At 43.3% G+C, this 21,997-nt stretch overlaps 1 protein-coding gene across 1 annotated transcript in view; it reads right to left on the bottom strand.

The window, feature by feature from the left end:
• Nucleotides 1-21,997, bottom strand: part of RPGRIP1 (RPGR interacting protein 1) — a 224,866-nt gene that overhangs the window by 64,891 nt on the left and 137,978 nt on the right. Inside the window, exons 18-19 of the mRNA XM_069242083.1 lie at nt 4,720-4,934; nt 1-117 (exon numbers count right to left, since the gene is read on the bottom strand). Coding sequence (XP_069098184.1) covers nt 1-117; nt 4,720-4,934 — 332 coding nt within the window. The remainder of the gene's footprint in view (nt 118-4,719; nt 4,935-21,997) is intronic.

Genomic DNA, 21,997 nt, shown 5'->3' with positions numbered 1-21,997 from the left:
CTTGTTATCTCCTCCATTGGGCTTCCTTTCATAGAAGGTAACTTTTCTGATGTTGGATGCCCTTTTCGCCCTGTAGCCAGAAGTGGCAATCCGCTGCTCAGTGTCTCCTCCATAGGCCTGCATAGAAGTGAGGAAGAGCGTGAATGAAGTGCTAGACCACATACATGATGACGATACTAAGTTAGATAGATCACAGACAGCATAAACCTGCAGCACTGGCATACCCTAACTACAGGAAATGCCAGCACCTACACACATATGCATTACACCGTAGAACATGCATAAAAGCTCATGGAAATAAGGAACACAGACACACCGATAATTAAAATGTCTAATGATTATAGATGAACAAAACATTGCATATATAGCATATAAAAGAATAGCCAATGAAGCAGAGGATATATACAGTCAAATATTTATATAGTATAACCACAGGCAAATGTTTTGGGTGGTGGCAGGAAATGGTAGGCAACTCAAGCCCTTTTGTCTTTCAGGAAGACAATAGAGAAGGGTGATTCTTCATGGCAAGTGTCACGCCTGTTCTCTGGGGCTAGGAAACACAGGGGCAACTGGGCAATCCTGATAACAAGTTTGACTGTTGACCCTGGAAACAAAGGAACCAGATACCTGTGCAAGCTCACTGAATTCCATGAACCTCCTTTTTAGGCTTTGCCTCTCAACGGGTAGTGAGCATGAGAATGTTAAGGCTTATTGCAAGAGTGTGGTGGGCGAGAGCCTCAGATGCAGGTTAAACGAGAAAGGAAAGCAATACATGGGACGTCGACGGTAGAGTTACAGCTTTCTAACAAGTATGCCATTATCCACTTAGAAAATTCCAGCGGTGTAGTAATCACTGATGCCTGAAATATCTAAACCTATTTTGAGAGGCACTTCTTAAAGGAACATCCACTCATCACTCATATCACCCAGGACAGTGGCATCCGTGCGACATTTAACAATTGTGTTTGCGAGCCCACCCCCATGAAAACGGCTTGATCATCTAGCACAACAGAAGCACACACCTTTGTCAGCCACTATCCTGGCAGACTCCCTATGCAAAAATTCCTCACTAAAGAACAGAGGACATCCAGGATTCTACCTTTCTTTGCTTCACTCATTGGTATCATCCATGCCTCACACGCTAAATTCATCATGCAGCCTTGCTTGTTGACACCCATTCGTATGCTACCTGGAGAATTAAATCTATCATATCTTAACCTTCCATATCATTCAATCCTGCAACCTACAGGATATATGATTAAATGTCCTTAAATTCTTATCTGGAAACAGTTCCCAAAGGCTATGGTGAAAGCAAGCAAGAACAATGGTTCACATAGAATTAATTCCAAAGACAATTCTGAAATATATACAGCGAAAAATACTGCAATTCATTCTATTAAAATAATCCTAGAATATATGCAGCACAAATTACTGCCACAATAGTGGAGTGGTACCATAGCAATTGGGATAGCAGGTTTCCAGTATAACAATATACATGTATTTACATTGTAAGTCACACAGTTCACATTACGTAGTCAATGTTGGAAACAAGACATGTGCAAGGTGATTCCCAGGGGAGCAACAACCACAACCAAACACAAAGTGAAACAAGTGGTGAAAATTGTAGGTACATTGGTAAACAATTAGCCAGGCAAAGACATCCTATTCGATTAGGCACGGAGTTGCTTAACCAAACAGTGTTGTGGTGTATCAGAGGGTTTGTTTGCAAACAGTTTAAATGACGTTTCGACCAATAAAGAGTAAAAGGCCCTCATCCGGACTGAGGGATACCCTGGGGGATAGAGGTAAGGGTGGAGGCTATCCAACAGGACTGAGGGATAGCCTGGGGGACTAGAGGTAAGGGTGGAGGCTATCCATCAGGACTGAGGGATAGCCTGGGGGACTAGAGGTAAGGGTGGAGGCTATCCATCAGGACTGAGGGATAGCCTGGGGGGATAGAGGTAAGGGTGGAGGCTATCCATCGGGACTGAGGGATAGCTTGGGGGACTAGAGGTAAGGGTGGAAGGGTCTCATCCGGACTGAGGGATACCCTGGGGGACTAGAGGTAAGGGTGGACGGGTCTCATCAGGACTGAGGGACAGCCAAGCGAACTAAAAGTTAAGCAGTCCATGACTTACTTCATTTATGGTGCTTGTAATCACCAAGAGAATGCCAGTAAACAAAAATTGTATACTCACAGGGGGTTGTCCTTGTAGGAAGAATAAGGCAAATAATAACCAGGGAGTGTGGGTCAAGATTAAGGCTACCCACGAAACATCCACAATCTGAGGCACGCTGGCATGTGGTCCCAGTAGACAGGGGTGGAAGGTTGTTTACTGGCACTCACTTGGTGATTACAAGCATCATAAATGCAAACGCATGATTGTAATGTAGTAGGAGTCCAATTAACTACGAGTCACGAACCCTATCCGATATTAGTCACTTGTTGCCAACAATGTGGAGGACTACTCAAACGCTAGTCTGAATAGCTCATATTTTATGAAATTCCAGAAATGACAATAGGTGACTGTTGCCCTCGAAGTCAAAGTCAGCGTATTCAACAGTTTTGTGCCGTGATCATCTCCTTGCTTTAGTTTCCTGAAAGTGTGTTGGTTGGTCAGTTGTGATGTAGCTGACCAGAGTTATCAGATTGGGAATGTAGTGTGATGCTCCTTTTAACTCATACTCTGGATTACTTCTGCCAATGTTTTGAATAAATGAATAAATCAGTTTATTAGTCAGTTAAGCCATAAACATTAATTAAACCACACATACAATAAAATTGTTTCAAGATGAAAATATTAGACATGAGGTCAACCTGAAATCATTTAATAAATGTGGATCATACCTAACAGAATTATAATTAAAACAGTCCCAGAAGCCCCAATATTTCATCTTATACAAATAGCACCAATAACACATTTTACATAAAAAATAATGATATTACTAATAAAATTGTAAAAATGTAACATGTGCAAAATACACGAATAATGCACACTAAGCATCTCAATATTTGAGACAATGCCCAATAAATAATAATGTGGTACTGAGCAACTTAGCCTGAGAGTATGGAAAACCACAAAAGCATTTATGGCCCTAGCAGCCCACTTAGAATTATCACGCACTGCCCTGAACTAATGTTAATTAGCAGTATTTTAATTTACTGACTGCTGGCTAAAGGATAATAATGAGCTGCTGACTTGTACCTTCCCTGATGGAACAGGAGCCTAAGGAGCATCCAGGACCCTAGCAGCCCATCAGATGCAAGTACCTATAACATATCTTATCAAAGCACCAAATTGCAATCTCATATCCCCGCTTAATGTCTTTTCATGGTCTTAAAGGCCGACTTAAATATTTCTAGGAACCGAGTCAATCTGATGTTTAACATTGTGTTCTTTGGATCTAGTGACTCCATCAGAGCTGCCTGACATGACCTGATTCTTAGGTTGTTCATTTCTTTTTTCAACAGTCCTCTTTGTTGAGTGGCCAGGGCAGGGCAGATGCATATAATGTTCTGTAATGTTTCATCTGCACGATAACATAAGCAACATTTCTTATCCATGGAAGAATCCCGTTGCCTCCATTTCGGGCAAAGATCTAATGCAGGGATACCCCCCAATCTCAGTGCCAAGAATCTCTCTTTTATTTTGAAATTATTAATGGCTTCCAGGAGAGGTGATTCTTGGTGTATGATTTAAAAACTAGCCAACCGTAGGATCGCTTTGCCACTTGTTTATCGACTACCCTGCTTTGCAGCTTAACAGATGTATTCACTGCCTGTTTAAAAGCTGTAACAGAAATACTGCGATTCCACAGGTTGCCCAGCTCAAGCAACTCAGTTCTTTCCTCCAATTAGTTTTTATAGACCACATTCTCTCGTTTCAAATTCATTTCTAACCAGACTAAATCGGCCAGCGTGCCCTCACCGGCAGTTCTCGGCTTATAGCAACTCTTAACAAACGCTGCTATCCTCGCAAATGACTGTTTCATTAGTAAGAGCTCCAAACTCACCTGATCTGGAGATGCCCATCTGGGCAGCTGGAATGTTTGTTTATATGATCTCACCAAACAGTTGTGCAGGAGTGTGGCCTCAGCTCCTAACATTTCTTTCACTCCATAGGACAATGTTGGTAAAAATTTAACCTTTATTATCTCATCTAAAGGATTCAAGTTATGGCCATAAATGGACCTAGAGTGCGTTTAGAGAGCATAATTAAGCACCTGGACCTTCTCCTTAATCGCCTCTCTTTGGGGTGCAAACAAAGCACGTGCATCTATTATTAGCCCCAAATATTTATAAGATTGTGAAGGTGACAAGGGTGAGGTCCAAATGCTGCTGCCCTCTTGCCAGTAAAAAAGTAATTGATAGGATATCTTCTGATGAAGCATGTTCCAGCCCTGGCATGGGTTTTATCAATTTATTATGCTCGAGCGATTTAAAAAGTCATGAGAGCCCTTTGATTGAAATTCTGGAACCCATATTAGCCAGTGGCCTGAGTCATCAGAACACCCGACAACAATCTGCTCATTGCTGTTATTACCCGAGACAATCCAATCCTTTCCCAACCTTGCATTCCAGTTGACTGTCCTCATTTGCCAATATGCTTTTTGTGCCATTCATAAAACATTGGAGGCTTTACCTTGAAACCTCCCAGCATCTAAACCCGTTTCACTACCTGGACCCTTTCCTTCTGCTATGGCCCAGCCATTCCTTACCTGTGCAAGAATGCCAGACCTAAGACCTCCTTCCTTCTGAAGGAGCCCCCTCTCTTGTTCAATGAGAGCCTCAAGGGGTCTCTGGTCTATGCTGTCAACATGACGTGGCCCCTTCACAGTTGGCTCCCCAGGAGGCTCATATGGGAACTTCCACTCCAGACTCAGATGGACAGAGCCGTTTGGGTTCCCACTGGAATCAATCAGGGCAAAATCTCCTGCAACACAACAGAGAATATGTGGGTATGTGTAGGTTAGCGAGAGGAAGTTTGCATGGAGAATATGTTAAGACTAAACAAGAGGAAAGAAAGCAGGAGAAAATCGAGATGAAGAGGAAATAAGAAGGAGGAAAGAGAAATGGAAAGAAAAATGAAAAAGGGGATAGTCTGAAAAATAACTAAAAGCAGAGAAAATGCAGAATAATGAGATGAACGCAGAGAAAAGCAACAGAGTAAGAAAGTGTGTGATAGTTACAAAAAGAAGACAGTCAGAAATGAATTGGAAGGAATATAAGGATTAACTGATGCGATGAAGCAAGTCCGGGGTGAGAAGAATAGGTAGAGAAAAATACATGATAAGTAAATGGAAAAAGTACACAAACACTGGCAGTAAAGCCGAACAGGAAATTTGTTGCAGGGGATAGAATCTACTGGCTAAAATGCAGACTGTGTCTTTGGAAGCTTACAGACGAGCTAATCAATTAAGACAACCGATTGTTCAGAGACTTGTGGCACACCCATTCCCATGCAGCTCGGTAAGGTTGTGGGAGTCAGTCTGCCTAAAGGTAGATGCTGTTGTCCCACTTTGGCACAATACGCACAATTGTAAGAAGCACAGGAAGGATCTAAATAGGAGGGAAAAACATATTCTCAGAAAGCTTTCCTACAGGGTGCAGCAGCACACCACATTGTTGGTTCAGACCAGGTTAAACCATTAGCACATTTCTTAGAGCAGAGTAAAGCTTACAAGTTCTGCCTTTCTACAGTTTTTGGCCTACATGTCCTGTCGAGGCCTATCAACACCCTTCTCACTTACCACTGTTCTTGTGGAGAGTGGTGCTGCAGACAACCTACTCTAGGGTGTATTTATATAGCATGGAGAATATATATATATATATATATATATATATATATATATATATATATATATATATATATATCTATATATCTATATATATCTATATATCTATATATATCTATCTATCTATCTATCTATATATATATATATATATATATATATATATATATATATATATATATATATATAGTGTAGGGAAAAAGGGAGGTCTACCTCAGTCTATTTTACATTGTTTGAATGACTATGAAAGGGAAGAGCTTGCAGCCCGTAGTCGGAGATCCCAATTAAATCCTAACTTGGGTGGTTCCTAATATCAGTGCTTGACCGGGTTTTACCAGGCATGAACATATACACAGAGGTTTTAGACTATTTATAATAAATGTCCCCAAATTCTCACCCAACAATGTAGAGGATGAGGAGTCACTGAAAAATAAGGTGACTCACTGGATCAGACATGAGCGACAATGCCTCTCGGTCATTCGATCAGATATAGTCTCAGTTGAGTGATTATCACCAAAAAACAGGGAACTGGATAGGATAGCTCTGCCAATGAAAACTAGGACATTGGCAGAAGAGCTAATTGCAATGGACCTGAGAACTGCTGTGACTACAGGGCGGGTGATTAGATTTAAATTAAAAAATCCAACGGCGGGCTTATCTCAGGGAGATGGGGTCTTACCGAGCGCTAGTAGCTCATCAGCCAATACCTCATCTCTGATGAACCCTCAGTCCACAAATAGACTAAGCAGCCTGCCAATAGAGGATTGTAGCTACGCCCACATAAGAAGCATTGATTGCCAGTGACCACTTGAAATGATAGACCTTAGTCTGACTCAGGTAAACCAATTAAATGTGGGAGTTAGTGGAGGGATATCTAGTGAAGTGATTGAGAGTCCGCCTATGCCTATTGAATGAAAGGAAACTCAAAGTAATCTTGTATCTTTGATCTCTTGTAATATACCAGACTTAAAAGGCAAACTGATGGACCTGGATTGGCAGGAATATGTAGATCAATTCCAGCTTTGACGTTTCTAAGAGACATGGCTGTTAGAGCTATTGAATAAACTAGGATATAGGACATTTTATATTAATGCCATCCGCTCCTCAAAATGCAGACCATCAGGGGGGTTGTTGGTACGGGTTAAAATCTTGTTTGCAATCTCCATAGAACTGATTGAAATAGACTTCACGGATATATTGGGAATTGGGGTAAAGATGCAGTATGGACAGGAAGTTTGTCTCTTTAATGTTTACATCAGGCCGAGAAAGTCTAGTGTTGAATCTCCCATGGTCACTGATCTTGATATAGCTTTTAGCGCTCTGAATCCTAAGACTACCATCATTGTGGAGGGAGATTTTAAGTGCAATTATGAGCCAATCCTGGGGTTTGCAGCAATATGGGAGGAGGAAGATGGAATTAGAGGTGTTCCCTCTCTTGACCCAGGGCCTGCTGTACCATTGTTATGTTATGTTATGTTATTGAGACTTATATAGCGCCAGCTACCCGGAGGCCTCGTAGCGCTGATCAGTTTGAAAAGTTTAGAACATACTGGAGGAATCTCAAACTTACCTGGAGAGGGGGAACTTAGGAGAATTTAGAATAGCCAGGTTTTAATGGCCTTCCTAAATTCAGTCTCCTGATTCATCATGCGAATATTCGTGGGTAGGGTGTTCCAAAGTCTGGCTCCCTGGTACTTCAGGGATCTTCCTCCCCATGATGTTCTCTTTACTTTGGGTACCACTACCAGGGCTTTAGAGGCCGATCTCAAAACTCTTGTGGGTGTATATAGTGAAATTAATGATTTTAGATAATGAGGATCCTTTTTATATAGAGCTCTGTGGAAGAAGCAAAGAGCCTTAAACTTTATCCTTTTTGCCACTGGAAGCCAGTGCAGTTCAATCAGAGCTTTTTTAGCTGATGTGGTCCTAGGCAGATTAAAGAGCAGACGTGCTGCAGCATTTTGTACCACCTGTAGTTTGTTAACCACATAACCTGGAGATCCCAAAAAGAGGCTGTTTCCATAATCTAATCTGCATAAAATCAGGGCTTGTACGGCCAATCTTTTGGCCAATGGCGGAAGCAGACCAATAATCTTCCTTAGTAGCTTAAGAATCCCAAAACAGGTGGCTGACGTTCTCTTGGCTTGATGTTCTATGGTGAGTTTGGGATCCAACCAAACTCCCAAGGCTTTAATCTGAGCTTTGGGGGGGGGGGGGGTAAGTAATCTAAATGTATTACTGGTCCTATATTTTTAGCAGGGTTGGCCAGTTTTCCTAAAAACATAATTTCTGTCTTTTCTTCGTTGAGTTGCAGCCTGCTTTCTGCCATCCAGGCAGCAATCACTTGGAGACAGGCAGGCAAGGCCGAGTTGTCCGCCTCCTTATTGGGGGAGAAGGAAACCAGCAGCTGTGTGTCGTCCGCATATGACACCAGGGATACCCCAAAGGGTTCTATGACTTCTGCTAGGGGGGACATGTAAATGTTGAACAGAGTGGGACTCAAAGATGAGTCCATTCGTTTTCTCGCTTCTTCCGTAACCGCAATCATGGCAGATTCAGTGCTGTGTCCCGGTCTAAAGCCCATTTGAGTTATATGCAAAATCTTATGTTCTTCCAGAAAGCGCGATAGTTGTATATTTACGTGCTTATCAATAAGTTTTGTCATCATGGGAAGGAGCGAGATAGGCCTGTAGTTTTTAAAGACCGCTCCATTTAGATTAGGCTTCTTTAGAAGGGGCTTGACCACTGCATGTTTCCAGGAGTCCGGCACCATCCCACTTTCTAGCGAGCTGTTTAACAGCTCGGTTATTACCGGATTTAGCGCTACTCTTCCCTGCATAATAATATGGGGAGGTGCGGGATCAAGTGGAGAGCCTGATTTTAATTTACTGAGGAGCCCCAAAGCTCCTTCCTCGGAGATGGGAAGAAAACTCTGTAAAACATTGTCACCTTCCTTCTTCTCTCCCCCTACTTCCCCTGAGAAGTTTTCATAGATGACCTCAATCTTCTTTAAGAAGAAGGAGGCAAAATTGTTACTATGTTCTTCTGAAGCTTCCATTGCTTCCGGGCATGCAGGAATATACAATAGCTCCTTGAGCACACCAAAAATGTCTTTATGAGATCCTGCCACCTTTTCAATTTTATCTCCATAAAAGGTCGCTTGGGCTAATCTGATCTCCTTCTGGTACAACCTAATTGAACCTCTGTACTCTTCTCTGTCCTCCTTCTTTAGTGATTTCCTCCATTTCCTTTCAATCTTCCTACAGTTCCTCTTTAATGTCATTAAGTGGTTATTGAACCAGGGAGCCTTTCCTCCCTTCTTTTGCCCAGAGAGGGGTGTATAGGGCAGCACTCTGTCCAGACTATCAGAGATCCACTCATTAAAAGAGGTAGGGTCTAGCTGCTGGTCCCTCATAAAATATTTTTTATTTCTATTCAGTGAATTGACCCATTCTGTTGTCTTTAGTTTATTCCACTTCCTAATCTTACTGTTGGAGTGGAGGTGGTGTCCAAACCTATTAGTTATATTAGCCTTTAAGGTGATTAAAAAATGATCGGACCATGCTACAGGGGTAGGGGGTAGTGCGACCAACGATGAAAGATTACTAAACACCAGGTCTAAAGTATGCCCTTTCTCCTGTGTGGGGCCTCTGATCAATTGGTGCAATCCCAGAGCTTCCAGATCATTCACTAACCGCTTAGTTGCCATCAGTTCTAAATTATCAACTTGGATATTAAATTCTCCTAATAAAGTAAAATTCGGCCTATTGCAAATGAGGCTTGCCATCCACTCTGGTAATAGGTTCAGGAATTCATCATAAGTCCCCGGGGGGCGGTAGAGTAGTACTCCTGTAAATGTAAACGTAGGATTGAAGGTAATGGAAAAAATCATTCCCTCACACCCTTCGAGGTCAAGGGGACTATAGTTAAAAAGAAAATCTTGTTTGAAAATAATTGCTATTCCCCCTCCTTTCCCTTTATCTCTATCGGTTCTTGCTATCACATACCCTTTGGGTACTACAAGAGCTAAAGCCGGCCCTGAACCATCATGGAGCCACGTTTCTGTCAAAAAAGAGGGCATCTGGTGCCCCCTCGCTCAGCAAGAGATTTATGTCTAGTTTGTGTGCTGGCAGAGAGCGGCAATTTATTAGCTGAATCCTCACATTATATTTGGAGGGTTCTGCCTGATCTGAGTCAGGACCCATAGGCTTTTCCAGAGTCCAATCACATCTAGGGCAGGACCATGTCTCCCTCGCATCGCTGGGACAAATGTAGCAGCCCTCTCCTACTCTTTTCCTAAGGTCCTTTAGCGCACCTGACGAATAGGTAAAGGTATCTGTGACCTCTATGCAGCTATTTTAATTGACAATAGAACATGGCCTCCTTGCGTGTAATGGCAGGGTGGAACCTGATTGTCCTAGTGCAGTGGTTCCCAACCTTTTGATTTCTGTGGACCCCCACTTTAACCTTAATGGAACCCAGGGACCCCCACTGAATCATCATGGGAATCCGGGGACCCCTGCCTGAGTCATTACTGGAAGCTGAGGACCTAATTTGTCAAAATTGGTTAATATTTTTTAATTTTCTAGGCTCTCGCGGACCCCCTGAGAAGGCTTCGCGGACCCCCAGGGGTCCCCGGGCCACAGGTTGGGAACCACTGTCCTAGTGCATTCACATATGAAAAGGGGGAGGGCCTTTCAAAGCTAGATTATATATTATTCAGTGCAGGGTATTGGGAAATGATTAGGCATTTTGCAGTAAAAAATAGACAAGAAAGTGATCATAATCCCCTGTTCCTAAAGTTGAGTGGTAGCCTCTTCAATTACTGGCCCTAAAGCTGCAGGAGTAAAGCAAGTGCAGCCACTGATTCGGACCAACCGCAGGTAGATCAGGTGGCCCACTATACTGGTATAGCTATCCGCCTTGGCTAGGATGTATCCAGCTTTTGGGCTATGCTTTCCTCTTATGTGGGTTGGTTACCCTCCAGCGTCCCGATAATGCCTGTCCATCATCTCCTAATAGATAAGATAACGAAAACCACTATGTGTACTAGCAAAGTGAATTTGCTGGGACAGAATTGGTCAAACCCCTGGTACTCTAAAGTGTATACAGAAGCAAAGAAGCATCTTTTACTAGTGGTTAAGACCAAGAATAATATGGCCATTCAAGAAGAAAGGGCAGAGTATATTGATGAAAGCGCAAAGGGAATGGGATGAAGCAAATTGGAAAGATCTAGTTGAAGCGGATACTAGGAAAGATAGTGCAATGTTTTGGAAGGTTGTAGCCCACTGTAGTAAAGATGCCTGTGTTCACACAGATCACCATATAGACCCTGCAACTTGGACCAGGTACTTTTTCAAATTGTTTGCACATGCAGATAAACCTTACCATGATCAGAATAGGACAGGTGATTGTTTTGTGACATCAGAAGTTAATCAGGAAGGCCATTTGGATCATAATGAAGGTGGGGAGGAGAACAGGTTAATAGGCTTGGTCCCTTTTACTCTGAAAGAAAAGTAATCAGCAATAAAGGCAATTAAATCAAACAAATTCCCAGGCCTCAATAAGATCCTGGGTGACTTGCTAAAGCACATCGAAGAAGTCTTGGTGCCATATGTGAATCTCCTTTGTAATGCAATCGCTTCTGGTGCCCCTATCCCTGACACATAGAGAGGATCGGAAATAGTTACAATCCATAAAAAAGGAAGTAAACTAGATCCTGCAAATTACAGGCCAAATCGCTTAATAGATGTTTTACAGAAGGTGTATGCCAAACAGATCTTAAATAGATTGGGTACCTTGATGAAGGAAAACAGAATACTTACATCATATCAGGCAGGTTTCAAGCTACATGTGAGTACAATTGACCAAGTGTTTAGATTCTTGTGCATGGTCTGGAAGTATGTTAAGTTCACTTTTATATTGAATTTATTGACCCCAAAACAGCATTTGACCTCGTACCAAGGGGTTCATTGTGGGCTTCGCAAAAATAATTGAATGTACCTGAAGATCTCCTATCACAAATTATTAGGCTACATCACGGTAATTATGCTAGCGTGTGATGGGGCTCGCAGGTTGAAGTAACTGATCCTATACCAGTCAGTAGAAGGGTAAGGCAGCGGCGCGCGCTGGCGCTCACTTTATTCTCATTGTATGTGAATGAAGTGCACTCATGCTTCTCCAAGGCTACTGGCTCCCCTTTACGAGCACTACTCTTTGCTGACAATACCATTTTAATATCTCAGATGCCAAGGGGGGCCCCAGAGGGGAACATCTGGAACAACGTCTCCAGAACAATGACCTACATTGTTAACACAAGCAGAACTATGCTTGCATTAACAACAACTCCCTTTTTCTCTGCCTTAAGCACTCATGTGCGTGGTTAAGGCAGAGAAAAAGGGAGAGTGTATCGGGAGATGACGTGGTCAGGTAAGTGGGGCTGGGACAGGGTTGGGGGATAGTCTTTAGCGGTGGGGGATGGATTAAGGGCTAGGGGTGGGGGAGGTTTGGGTAGTTTGTTTTTTTAGGGGCGGGTGGGGGATCGGGGTTGTTCTGGTTTTTAGGGGTGGGGGTATCAGGGCAGTTCTGTTTTTAGGGGTGGTGGTGGAGGGTCAAGGTAGTTTTGTTTTGGGCTGGGGGATTGGGGTACTTTTGTTTTTGGGTGTGGGGTATCATGGTAGTTTGTTTTTGAAGGGTTGGGGGGTCGGGGTAGTTAGTGTTTTTGGGAGTGGGGGGTCAGGGTAGTTTGTTTTTTGGGGTGGGGGTCAGGATAGTTTGTTTATTTGGGTGGGGGGTATTTAGTGTTTGTAGGGGTGGGGGGTCAGGGTAGATTGGTTTTTGGGGGTGGGGGGTCCGGGTAGATTGTTTTCTGGGGGTGGGGGATCGGGGTAGATTGGTTTTGGGGGGAGGGGTGGGTGAGTCGGGGTAGTTCATGTTTTTGGGGGTGGGGTTCAGGGTAGTTTGGTTTTTGGGGATGGGGTCAGGGTTGTTTCGTTTTTGGGTTGTTTGTGGGGGATTGGGGTAGTTTTGTTTTTAGGGGTGCGGTGGAGAGATCGGTTGTTTTTAGGGTGGGTGGGTGAGGTTGATGACGCAGAAAAGAAGGTCTAACAAATAATCATATATCATATAATCAAAATCGTATAAGGTAGTGTGATTTTAGCAAAGAAAATTTATGTACGTGGGAAATTGTGTCCACGGGGTAGGTCGCCATTATTATAAACAAGCTTAATTAATCATGAAGAATTGACAAATGTAGTAATCCGTCATAATTGCAAATGTATTCTATGATTTCCTTGTTGAAACTGTTATATGCTTAGCTTAAATTTAGCAGAGACTTTGGCCTAGTTGCCTGGTCTCAAATTTAACTGCCTGGTTTTCACTTGTATTAACAAAGACATTATTTTACTTTAAAGGTTGTATTTTTCCAGTAGAGATGACTAATACATTTATCTCAAGGTTTCGTGCTAGGCTAATTTCATCCCTTTTAAAGCAAGGTCAGTTTCTGCAGGAGCAGACAATAAAAGCACTGATACCGAAATAATTGGCAAATTTTGTTGCAACTTGTGTTCCAAGGCTACAAGGACACCTTAAGCAAAAATGAGTACTAGGAGAAAGACACTATGCATTGGTCAAAAGAAAGCCACCCTATGAACCCTCCAATGGAAGACCCTGAAGAACTTGGAATGTTTCTTACTTAAACCCACCGGACAAAGAGAAGTCAGCCATTTTCTTTGATGTCATTTTGAAGCCGGATTTAAGAAGCCATTTTTAGCGACCCTCTGATGCCTTTTCTCTGTCACAGAGAAAGAGACTTTAAGAATTCTCACCCTAGAGACTTTAACTTGAATTTTACCCCGTCTTGCCCATGCAGTAAACTTTGCCCCATTCTCCTTGCTGCCACAAGGAAAATTGCCCTTAACTTTGTCCCCCCTGAAATCTGCCCCATGCTGATCGAACCGATACCTGAAGGCGAAGACTTATTCTTGAATGCTGATTGTATTTGGTAAATATGAAAGGATAATTGTATCATGCATTGTGTTTTTCTTCCTAGGTACCAACTGCTTATTTTGATAGGGCCTAAGCTAGAAGTTTTCTAAATTTGTGTTGACTAAATTCGTTTTGCATGAAGCCCCACATGCCAATGCTAATTAGAGGCTAGTCGAGGTATTCATCTGATGCACCATGCTAAATTGAGATCTTGTCATGCAGACCGATGTATGAAATTAGTCAAATTCAATTGCTTATATTAGTGATTTGCATTGCTATAACCGAGTGCATTATAATCCAGATATTGGGTAGATTGCGTGTCTTCCGTCGCTATGGACAGCTAGTAATGTTCGTATACATATATCATTTGATTTTTAGGCTTACTTATATTGTGCTGGCTTTGTTAATATAGGGAAATAAACACATTAACTTTTAATAAACTGGTGTGGTTATTCATGACTGAAAGGTCATGGTGTGTCAAATACTGATTACTATTGATTCTTGATTGATTATTAATTGATTATTGGTTATTGATTAAAATGGTTATCGATGATTGATTTGAATGATCCGACTATTCCTGGATGAGGAGAGCCCAACTAGGTTAAAAGGTTCACCGACCTCCAGCGTGTCCAAGTACAAGTAATTTATAAGGATTGGACGCGCTATCAAGGTCCAGGAAGGGTTTAGGGCCTAGGGCAGGCGCGGCGTGTCCTTTAGGGCGGAGGGGCCACGCCCCCCCACCTTTTGCCCCTCATGAAGAGTGTCTGTCAGGCTGAACAAAGGTCACCCTGACAGACACTCTTCATATTCAGTTCAGACAGCCAGGAGTGAGACATGCGCGATATGCGCAGACTCCTGGCTGCCTGAGCTGAACATTGCTGGGCTGAGGAGGTCACAGCTCCAATGGGCGTGACCTCCTCGGCTCAGCAAAGGTGCCTCGAGGCCCTCCCCTGGGTTATGAGGAAAGCACTACCCATTGACTTCGACCTGGGCGCTTCGTCACATTGTGGGGTGGGGTCAGCAGTCTCACCGACCCCATCCCACTCTGTGATGAGGCTGGGACTGCTGCCTTCCCTCATTGGCTGACCTAAGGTGGGTTTTTTTTTGCGGGGTAGGATGATGTTGATGGGGTTGTTTGAGATTAAGATGGTAATATTTGGATGTTGTTGGGTGAGTTCGGGGTTAGAATGACGGGATGTCATTTGGAGTGTTGTAAATATGGAAGAAAGATCATCATGAGTGATTTTGCAGAACTAAGTGTGGATATAGTATTATCAAGGGAGGCATCAGAGTTTCATGACCTCAAGACTCTCCTCACTGTCTTGGACCATGCTTTTTTCAGTTGGTGAATATACACATGACCACTGTCTACATACATTTGTCGTAGTATGCATGTTAACCAAATCACTTCATGATGTTGTCTCTGTTTGATGCCAATACATTACCTGTGTCCAGTTTTTTCATTTGAATTTTCCTTATTGTTTTTCATTACTAAGTGAAGCTTACAACTCTGCAAGCATCTAGTATGCTGTATTACCAGTAAGACTATTCCTTGTCTAAGAAGAGACCTGTATGAATGACAATGTACTAAATATTCATATGACAAAAGTCACAGTTGTCTGCATATATTTTCAGTCTGGCAAAAAACAACACAGACAAAAAAATTAATCAAATAACAAAAACAATCCACTCCCCCTTCATCCAGTCACTGACTCTCCACCTTTTCAGAGATATCTATACTCGGACTTCTATTGCATGTGCCTGCAACCATGTATACCAGCCCAACCCCAGCGGGCTTCTTCTGTTACAGACCAAATCTTCTGAGGCATTCATAGGATATCATCTATGATCATACAGATCAGTAAAGTGCATCGTCTAAGGCGATTTATCATCTGTTCTTGAGTTAATATCCTGCAGTAAGGATGCCCGTTCCAGTACCAACTTTGGTCTAGGTGCACCACAGTTCAGATTAAGATGGCAGTGGATAGTTTTTGCATCAATTTCTACTCTAACATATGCAAATCAGCTTTCCATCTACTGTGATCCGGAGGTAGTGATGATCTCCACTTCACAGCAATTTCTCGTTTTGCCAAAATCAGTTCTAATTCTATGAATTTGCTGTTCGGTGTACTCGTTTTGAGCCGTAGCATTAGCCCTAGTAAGCATTCTATAAGCACTCACAAATTTCCATGTGTCCTGTTCTTCACACATGTGGCAGACAAGCAGCCCTTGCAAGTTTGCTTAGCCCTATAACATCTATGTTAGTCATTGGTCTGACTTCGTGTTTTGGTAGATATTATGACCTCTACTGTCCCAATGGCATACCCCATACCTCTGTAGTGTGTTGGGGATGGCAGCTAACCCATCCTCTTCATCGTCAGTGTGAGGGTAGACTACATTTGCAGCTGTACCTCTCTGTCAAAAGATTAAAAACAAGAGAGTTGAGTGATGGACCCTGCATGCCCTTCAGCCTTGTTTTTTTGACTGGAAGAAATATGCAGGTCCTTGACTAGCTGCTCCGCTATTTAACAATGCCCCAGTCCAGCTTGGAAATGGTGACACATGAGGCTGTGTGCAGAGCCACCACATTTATTAGGGGAATCCCCTTGTTTCTCCCACTTTAGCACCAGAGATCTAATTTTCTGGTTAAACCACTCCAGGTCTTGATCATTTGAGAGATTTGAGACCTGACGCCTTGCAGTAGGAAAGCACATGCTTATATGAAATTGCTTCATTAAAATCCTGTCACAAAATCAGCAGAGAAGGGGTGTCCTCGTTGGACAACAGGAGCTCTGCCAGGAATAAGGACAATGACAAAAGAAATGTTGCAAACATGATAGAAGTTGCCCCTAACCACTGGAAAGAAGCTACAAACCATTTCGACCTGTCACTCATGTGGTAATTCAGCCTGTCAAACAGACATAGTAAAATAAAGTGCCAACTGGCAAGGAAGCCTAATGCCACAGAAAATCACTGGCTACACAGAGCCAATTAAAGTAGTGCATCAGATATTTCTTGACATTGTGCACGTTTTAGGTTTTAGGCATTAAACCAGGGGGCAAATTTACTAAACTTTCACTCAACATAGTGCAGCAAGAAAAGTTGCTGTGCTGCATTGCGTAAAAGGGAGAGAGCCAGAATCTTTCATGTTCGCAAGGTTATGGATAATTTTTGATCTCTACTTGAGCTGGTCCACTGAGTGCAGCCCAGCACCAACAAAGGCACCATGGTGCAAGGATACCCGCATTACAGGTAGGTTAGTGTTGGACCTGGCTTTTTGACAGGGACATCCCCAAACTTTTTTGCCTCCTTCCTCCTATTTTTTCTGACCTGTTGTTGTTGGCTTTTGACCTCTGGGCGCTTTACCACTGCTAACCAGTGCTAAAGTGCATATGCTCTCTGTGTAAATTGTACTACTGATTGGTTTATCCATGATTGACTATTTAATTTACTTGTAAGTCCCTGGTAGAGTGCACTACATGTGCCTAGGGCAGGTAGATTAAATGCTACTAGTGGGCCTGCAGCACTGGTTGTGCCACCCACCTCAGTAGCCCCTTAACCTTGTCTCAGGCCTGCCATTGCAAGGCCTGTGTGTGCAGTTTCACTGCCACTTCGACTTGGCATTTAAAGGTACTTGCCAAGCCTAGAACTCCCCTTTTTCTATACATAAGTCACCCCTAATGTGTGCCCTAGGTAACCCCTAGAGCAGGGTGCTGTGTGGGTAAAAGGCAGGACATGTACTTGTGTGGTTATATGTCCTGGTAGTGTAAAACTCCTAAATTCGTTTTTACACTACTGTGAGGCCTGCTCCCTTCATAGGCTAACATTGGGGCTGCTCTCATACATTGTTGAAGTGGCAGCTGCTGATCTGAAAGGAGCAGGAAGGTCATATTTAGTATGGCCAGAATGGTAATATAAAATCCTGCTGACTGGTGAAGTCGGATTTAATATTACTATTCTAGAAATGCCACTTTTAGAAAGTGAGCATTTCTTTGCACTAAAACCTTCAATCCACGTCTGGCTAGGTTTAGTTGACAGCTCCTTGTGCATTCACTCAGACACACCCCAAACACAGGGTACTCAGCCTCACTTGCATACATCTGCATTTTGAATGGGTCTTCCTGGGCTGGGAGGGTGGAGGGCCTGCCCTCACACAAAGGACTGCCACACCCCCTACTGGGACTCTGGCAGACAGGATTGAACTGAAAGGGGGCTTGGTGCATTTCTTAGACACTCTTTGAAGTCACCCCCACTTCAAAGGCACAACTTAGTATAAAACAGGGCCTCTGCCCTACCTCATCAGACACTTGCTGGAGAAGAAACCTCAACCAGAAACTACATCCTGCCAAGAAGAACTGCCTGGCTGCTCAAAGGACTCACCTGTCTGCTTTTCTACAAAGGACTGCTGCCTTGCTGTTGGCCTGCTGCCTTGCTGAACTGCCTGGCTGCTCAAAGGACTCACCTGTCTGCTTTTCTACAAAGGACTGCTGCCTTGCTGTTGGCCTGCTGCCTTGCTGAACTCTTGTCTGGCTGTAAAAGTGCTCTCCAAGGGCTTGGATAGAGCTTGCCTCCTGTTCCCTGAAGTCTCAGGACCAAAAAGACTTCTCTCTTCCTCTTGGACGCTCCGTGCGCCGAAATTTTCGACGCACAGCTTGTTCCGCGGCAAGAAAAATGCCGCACACCGACGCTGATCGACGCGACGCCTTCGGGACGACCGAAACTTTTACGCACGGCCTCGCAAGGACAACGCCGCCCGACTTCCCGGGAGAAATCGACGCAACGCCTGCCGTGAGATCGAAACTTTGATGCACGGCCTCGCAAGGACAACGGCGCCCGACTTCCCAGGAGAAATCGACGCGACGCCTGCCGTGAGATCAAAACTTTGACGCACGGCCTCGCAAGAACAACGCCGCCCGACTCCCCAGGAGAAACCGACGCGACGCCTGCCGTGAGATCGAAACTTCGACGCGCAGCCCCGCAGAACGACGCGCAGCCGGAAAACAAGCAGGAAAATCCACGCACAGACCCAGGACATCTGGTACTCCCCACGAACCACAGAAAGAGACTGTCCGCGCGCCGGAAAACGACGCACGACTCCCCGCGTGGAAAATAACGACGCAAGTCCGTGTGTGCTGAGGAGAAATCGACGCACACACCAGTTTTCCACGTACCTCTTCTCCTGTGGCCCTCTGAGGAGATTTTCCACCAGAAACCAGGTACTTTGTGTTTGAAAGAGACTTTGTTTACTTTCTAAAGACTTAAGACACTTTATATCACTATTCAGTGATATCTTTACAAATTCATAATGCAACTTTGATGGTTTTGACCTGAAGATACCCAGATAAATATGATATATTTTTCTAAACACTGTGTGGTGTATTTTTGTGGTGTTATGCTATGGTGTTGTATGATTTATTGCACAAATGCTTTACACATTGACTTCTAATTTAAGTCGGACTGCTCGTGCCAAGCTACCGGAGGGTGAGCACAGGCTGATTTTGGATTGTGTGTGACTTACCCTGACTAGAGTGAGGGTTCTTGCTTGGACAGAGGGCAACCTGACTGCCAACCAAAAACCCAATTTCTAACAGTTTGTATTTGTGCAGGAAAGAACACCTTCTTGCACAAAAGCAAGTAATAAAGATATTTCTACTCGTCACACCTCACTTGGAAAGGTGTAGCATTTTGATGCATTGCCAGGTTTACGAGTTGTTCCCCAGAGAACAAGACTTTATAATAATGCACTTTACAGCAGGATTTTTAAAAAAATCACATTTCCCATCATTGGCTTCTTTCTTTGATTTATTCTTTCATTTTTTCTCTCCATCTTTCTTTCCAATGTTTTATTTATTTCCTCCCTTTTCATTCTCCTCTCATTCCGTTTGTCCATCTTTGTTCTGTCCATTCTTCTTTCAGGGGTCTTGAGCTTTCTGTCCTTCTTTATATCCAAGTCTAATTTTCCTTCCTGGTTCCATCTTTCCTTTCCTTAGTCCCATTCTCATATTCTTGTTCCTTCCTTTCTTCTTGTCATATTCCTGTCCTTCCTTTGCCCCTTCTCTTATCCCTCGTTCTTCTTGAATTGCTTACATTTGCTTAATTCTTTATTTTCTTTCCTTCCACCACTCTCATTTCTGTGTCTCTGTGTCTCTCTTTTCTTCTTTGCAATATTTCTTTCCATTTTCTGTTTTTTTTGATCGGGGACACTACAGTGACATAAGTGATAGGTAGCTTCCTATTCTGTGGAGGGCTAATGTACCTTGAAGATGTAAGCATTCAGTTATCTTCTGATTTGCAGGATGCTTAGCGAAAAGGTCAACTACCATGAAAGCAAGAGAGACAGAAAACAGGATAAAGCACAACACAGAGTGAAAGGAGAGAAATTCAGCAGAGAAATAAGAGATACAGGAAGGTAGAGAACAGCATAGCTAACACAAAGTGAACAGGGTGTAAAAGAAAATGTCAGGACCAGAAAGGTTGTGGAAGAAAATTGTGAGAAACTGGGTTGTTGGGATGAAAACCTACTCAAGCAACAGCCACAGTCTTTGTCAGGGTGAACCACAAACCATCACAAAATAACCTGTGCTTAACCCTCTGGTAGCCTGGCACAAAAGCAGTCTGGCTTAACTATGTAGCACTGTATAAAGTATTCATGCACCACTTAAACAGTAATAAAGTAGAAAATATAGAGTAAATATTAATAACTATTTGAAACCAAAACAACAAAATTCCAATTATGGAATGGGAGTTATGAATTTTTATAGTTTAAAGTGAAAAATGACACCTAAAAGATGAAATCGCCAACCGTGGACATCTAGTCACCAAAGACTAGGGCAAAGGCGAACGTTATGGCTGACTATAATGGAACGCAGGTCAGATATATGAAGTGTATTTGGCCCAGTCTCTTCCTACCTCTTGACTTGGAAGAAATTTTGAAAGAAATGTCTGAGATGGTAAAGTTCAGTGGGGAAGGCAGTTGGCTGTGTCAGAGGAGGAGGTGTCATAGTCAAGGAGTACTGGATGAAGTCACCACTGGGAAGATTCCTACTGTTTGACTTTGTCTCTTTTTATGGAAATTGAAAATTTCCAATGGGATGAAGCTGCAGGCTGTAACTGATGGGGCTGGATACCTCTTCTGTGAGGAGCTGCTGAAAAGGATTTGCTAGTGCAAAAAAGGGCATAGCAGGGTGACTGGTGATGCACCTTGGGCGAATCAGTGAGCCGGTAGGTGTTGGTCTCCTCTTCGTTCTCAAAGCACTTTCTGGGCAAAAAATCTTTAAGTCCCAAGATTTGGATTTTGATTACCTGGACACTTGTAGCACCATCCCGAGGGTCCAGGACTGGAGAGGCACGACTTGGAGGGGCAGGATACACTCCGGCAGGGTTCTGGTGCAAGTTCAAGATGGTTGGTGCCTTTTCTGTCCCTGAGGTTCTGATCAGGAGGCCAGTCAACAAGACCAGGGCTCCGGCAGCAGGGCAGACTTCTGGGGCTCAGCGCAGGCTTCAGGCAGCCGAGCAGTCTTACTTAGGGCTACTTCTGAAGTACATGATAGGCCACAGCAGCAGGCACTCCTTTGGGAGTCCTTCCACTGGTCCAGGAGTGAACTGAAGAGTGGGTCTGAGGGTCCTATTTTATATTTGGTGCCTCCTCTGAAGTGGGAGAAATTTCTGGAGGCTTCTCCTTACAGAAGTGTCTGGAATCTCCTGTCTCCCCGGCCTGGTCGCAATCTGTCTGCAGGCACAATACGATAGTGTAAAATTCTTTATGTGAGAGCAGAGCACAATCTTTTGAAGTGCAGGTGGGGCTGTACCTACGTCCTGCCGGAGATGCCCATTCAGGTACACCTATTCCCTCTATTGTGTGGTTGTCTGGGAGGAATACACAAAGGTCAACAGCCCACTACACCCAGTCATGGGACCCCGGAACAAGCTGCAGATACCAAATGGTTAGGATAAGAAAATGCCAACTTTCTAAAAGTGGCATTTTCAGAACTGTGACTTAAAGTCTGACCTTACCAGTAAAGAGTATTTTCAATTACATCTCAGACACCAAACATTAATTTTCTACCTGGTTACACTCAAACGTAGTACTTATTAAATGTAATAAGGTAACCCAGTGTTATCCTATGGGAGAGGAAGGCCTCACAGTAGTGAAAAACTAAATTGTGAGTTTTTCACTATTAGGACATGTACAACTTAAAAGTGCATTTAATTACAATAC

The sequence above is a fragment of the Pleurodeles waltl genome, chromosome 6 (genome assembly GCF_031143425.1).
Source record: "Pleurodeles waltl isolate 20211129_DDA chromosome 6, aPleWal1.hap1.20221129, whole genome shotgun sequence".
Lineage (NCBI taxonomy): Eukaryota > Metazoa > Chordata > Amphibia > Caudata > Salamandridae > Pleurodeles > Pleurodeles waltl.
The sequence above is the reverse complement of the archived record's forward strand: the minus strand, read 5'-3'. Positions and strand labels throughout refer to the sequence as shown.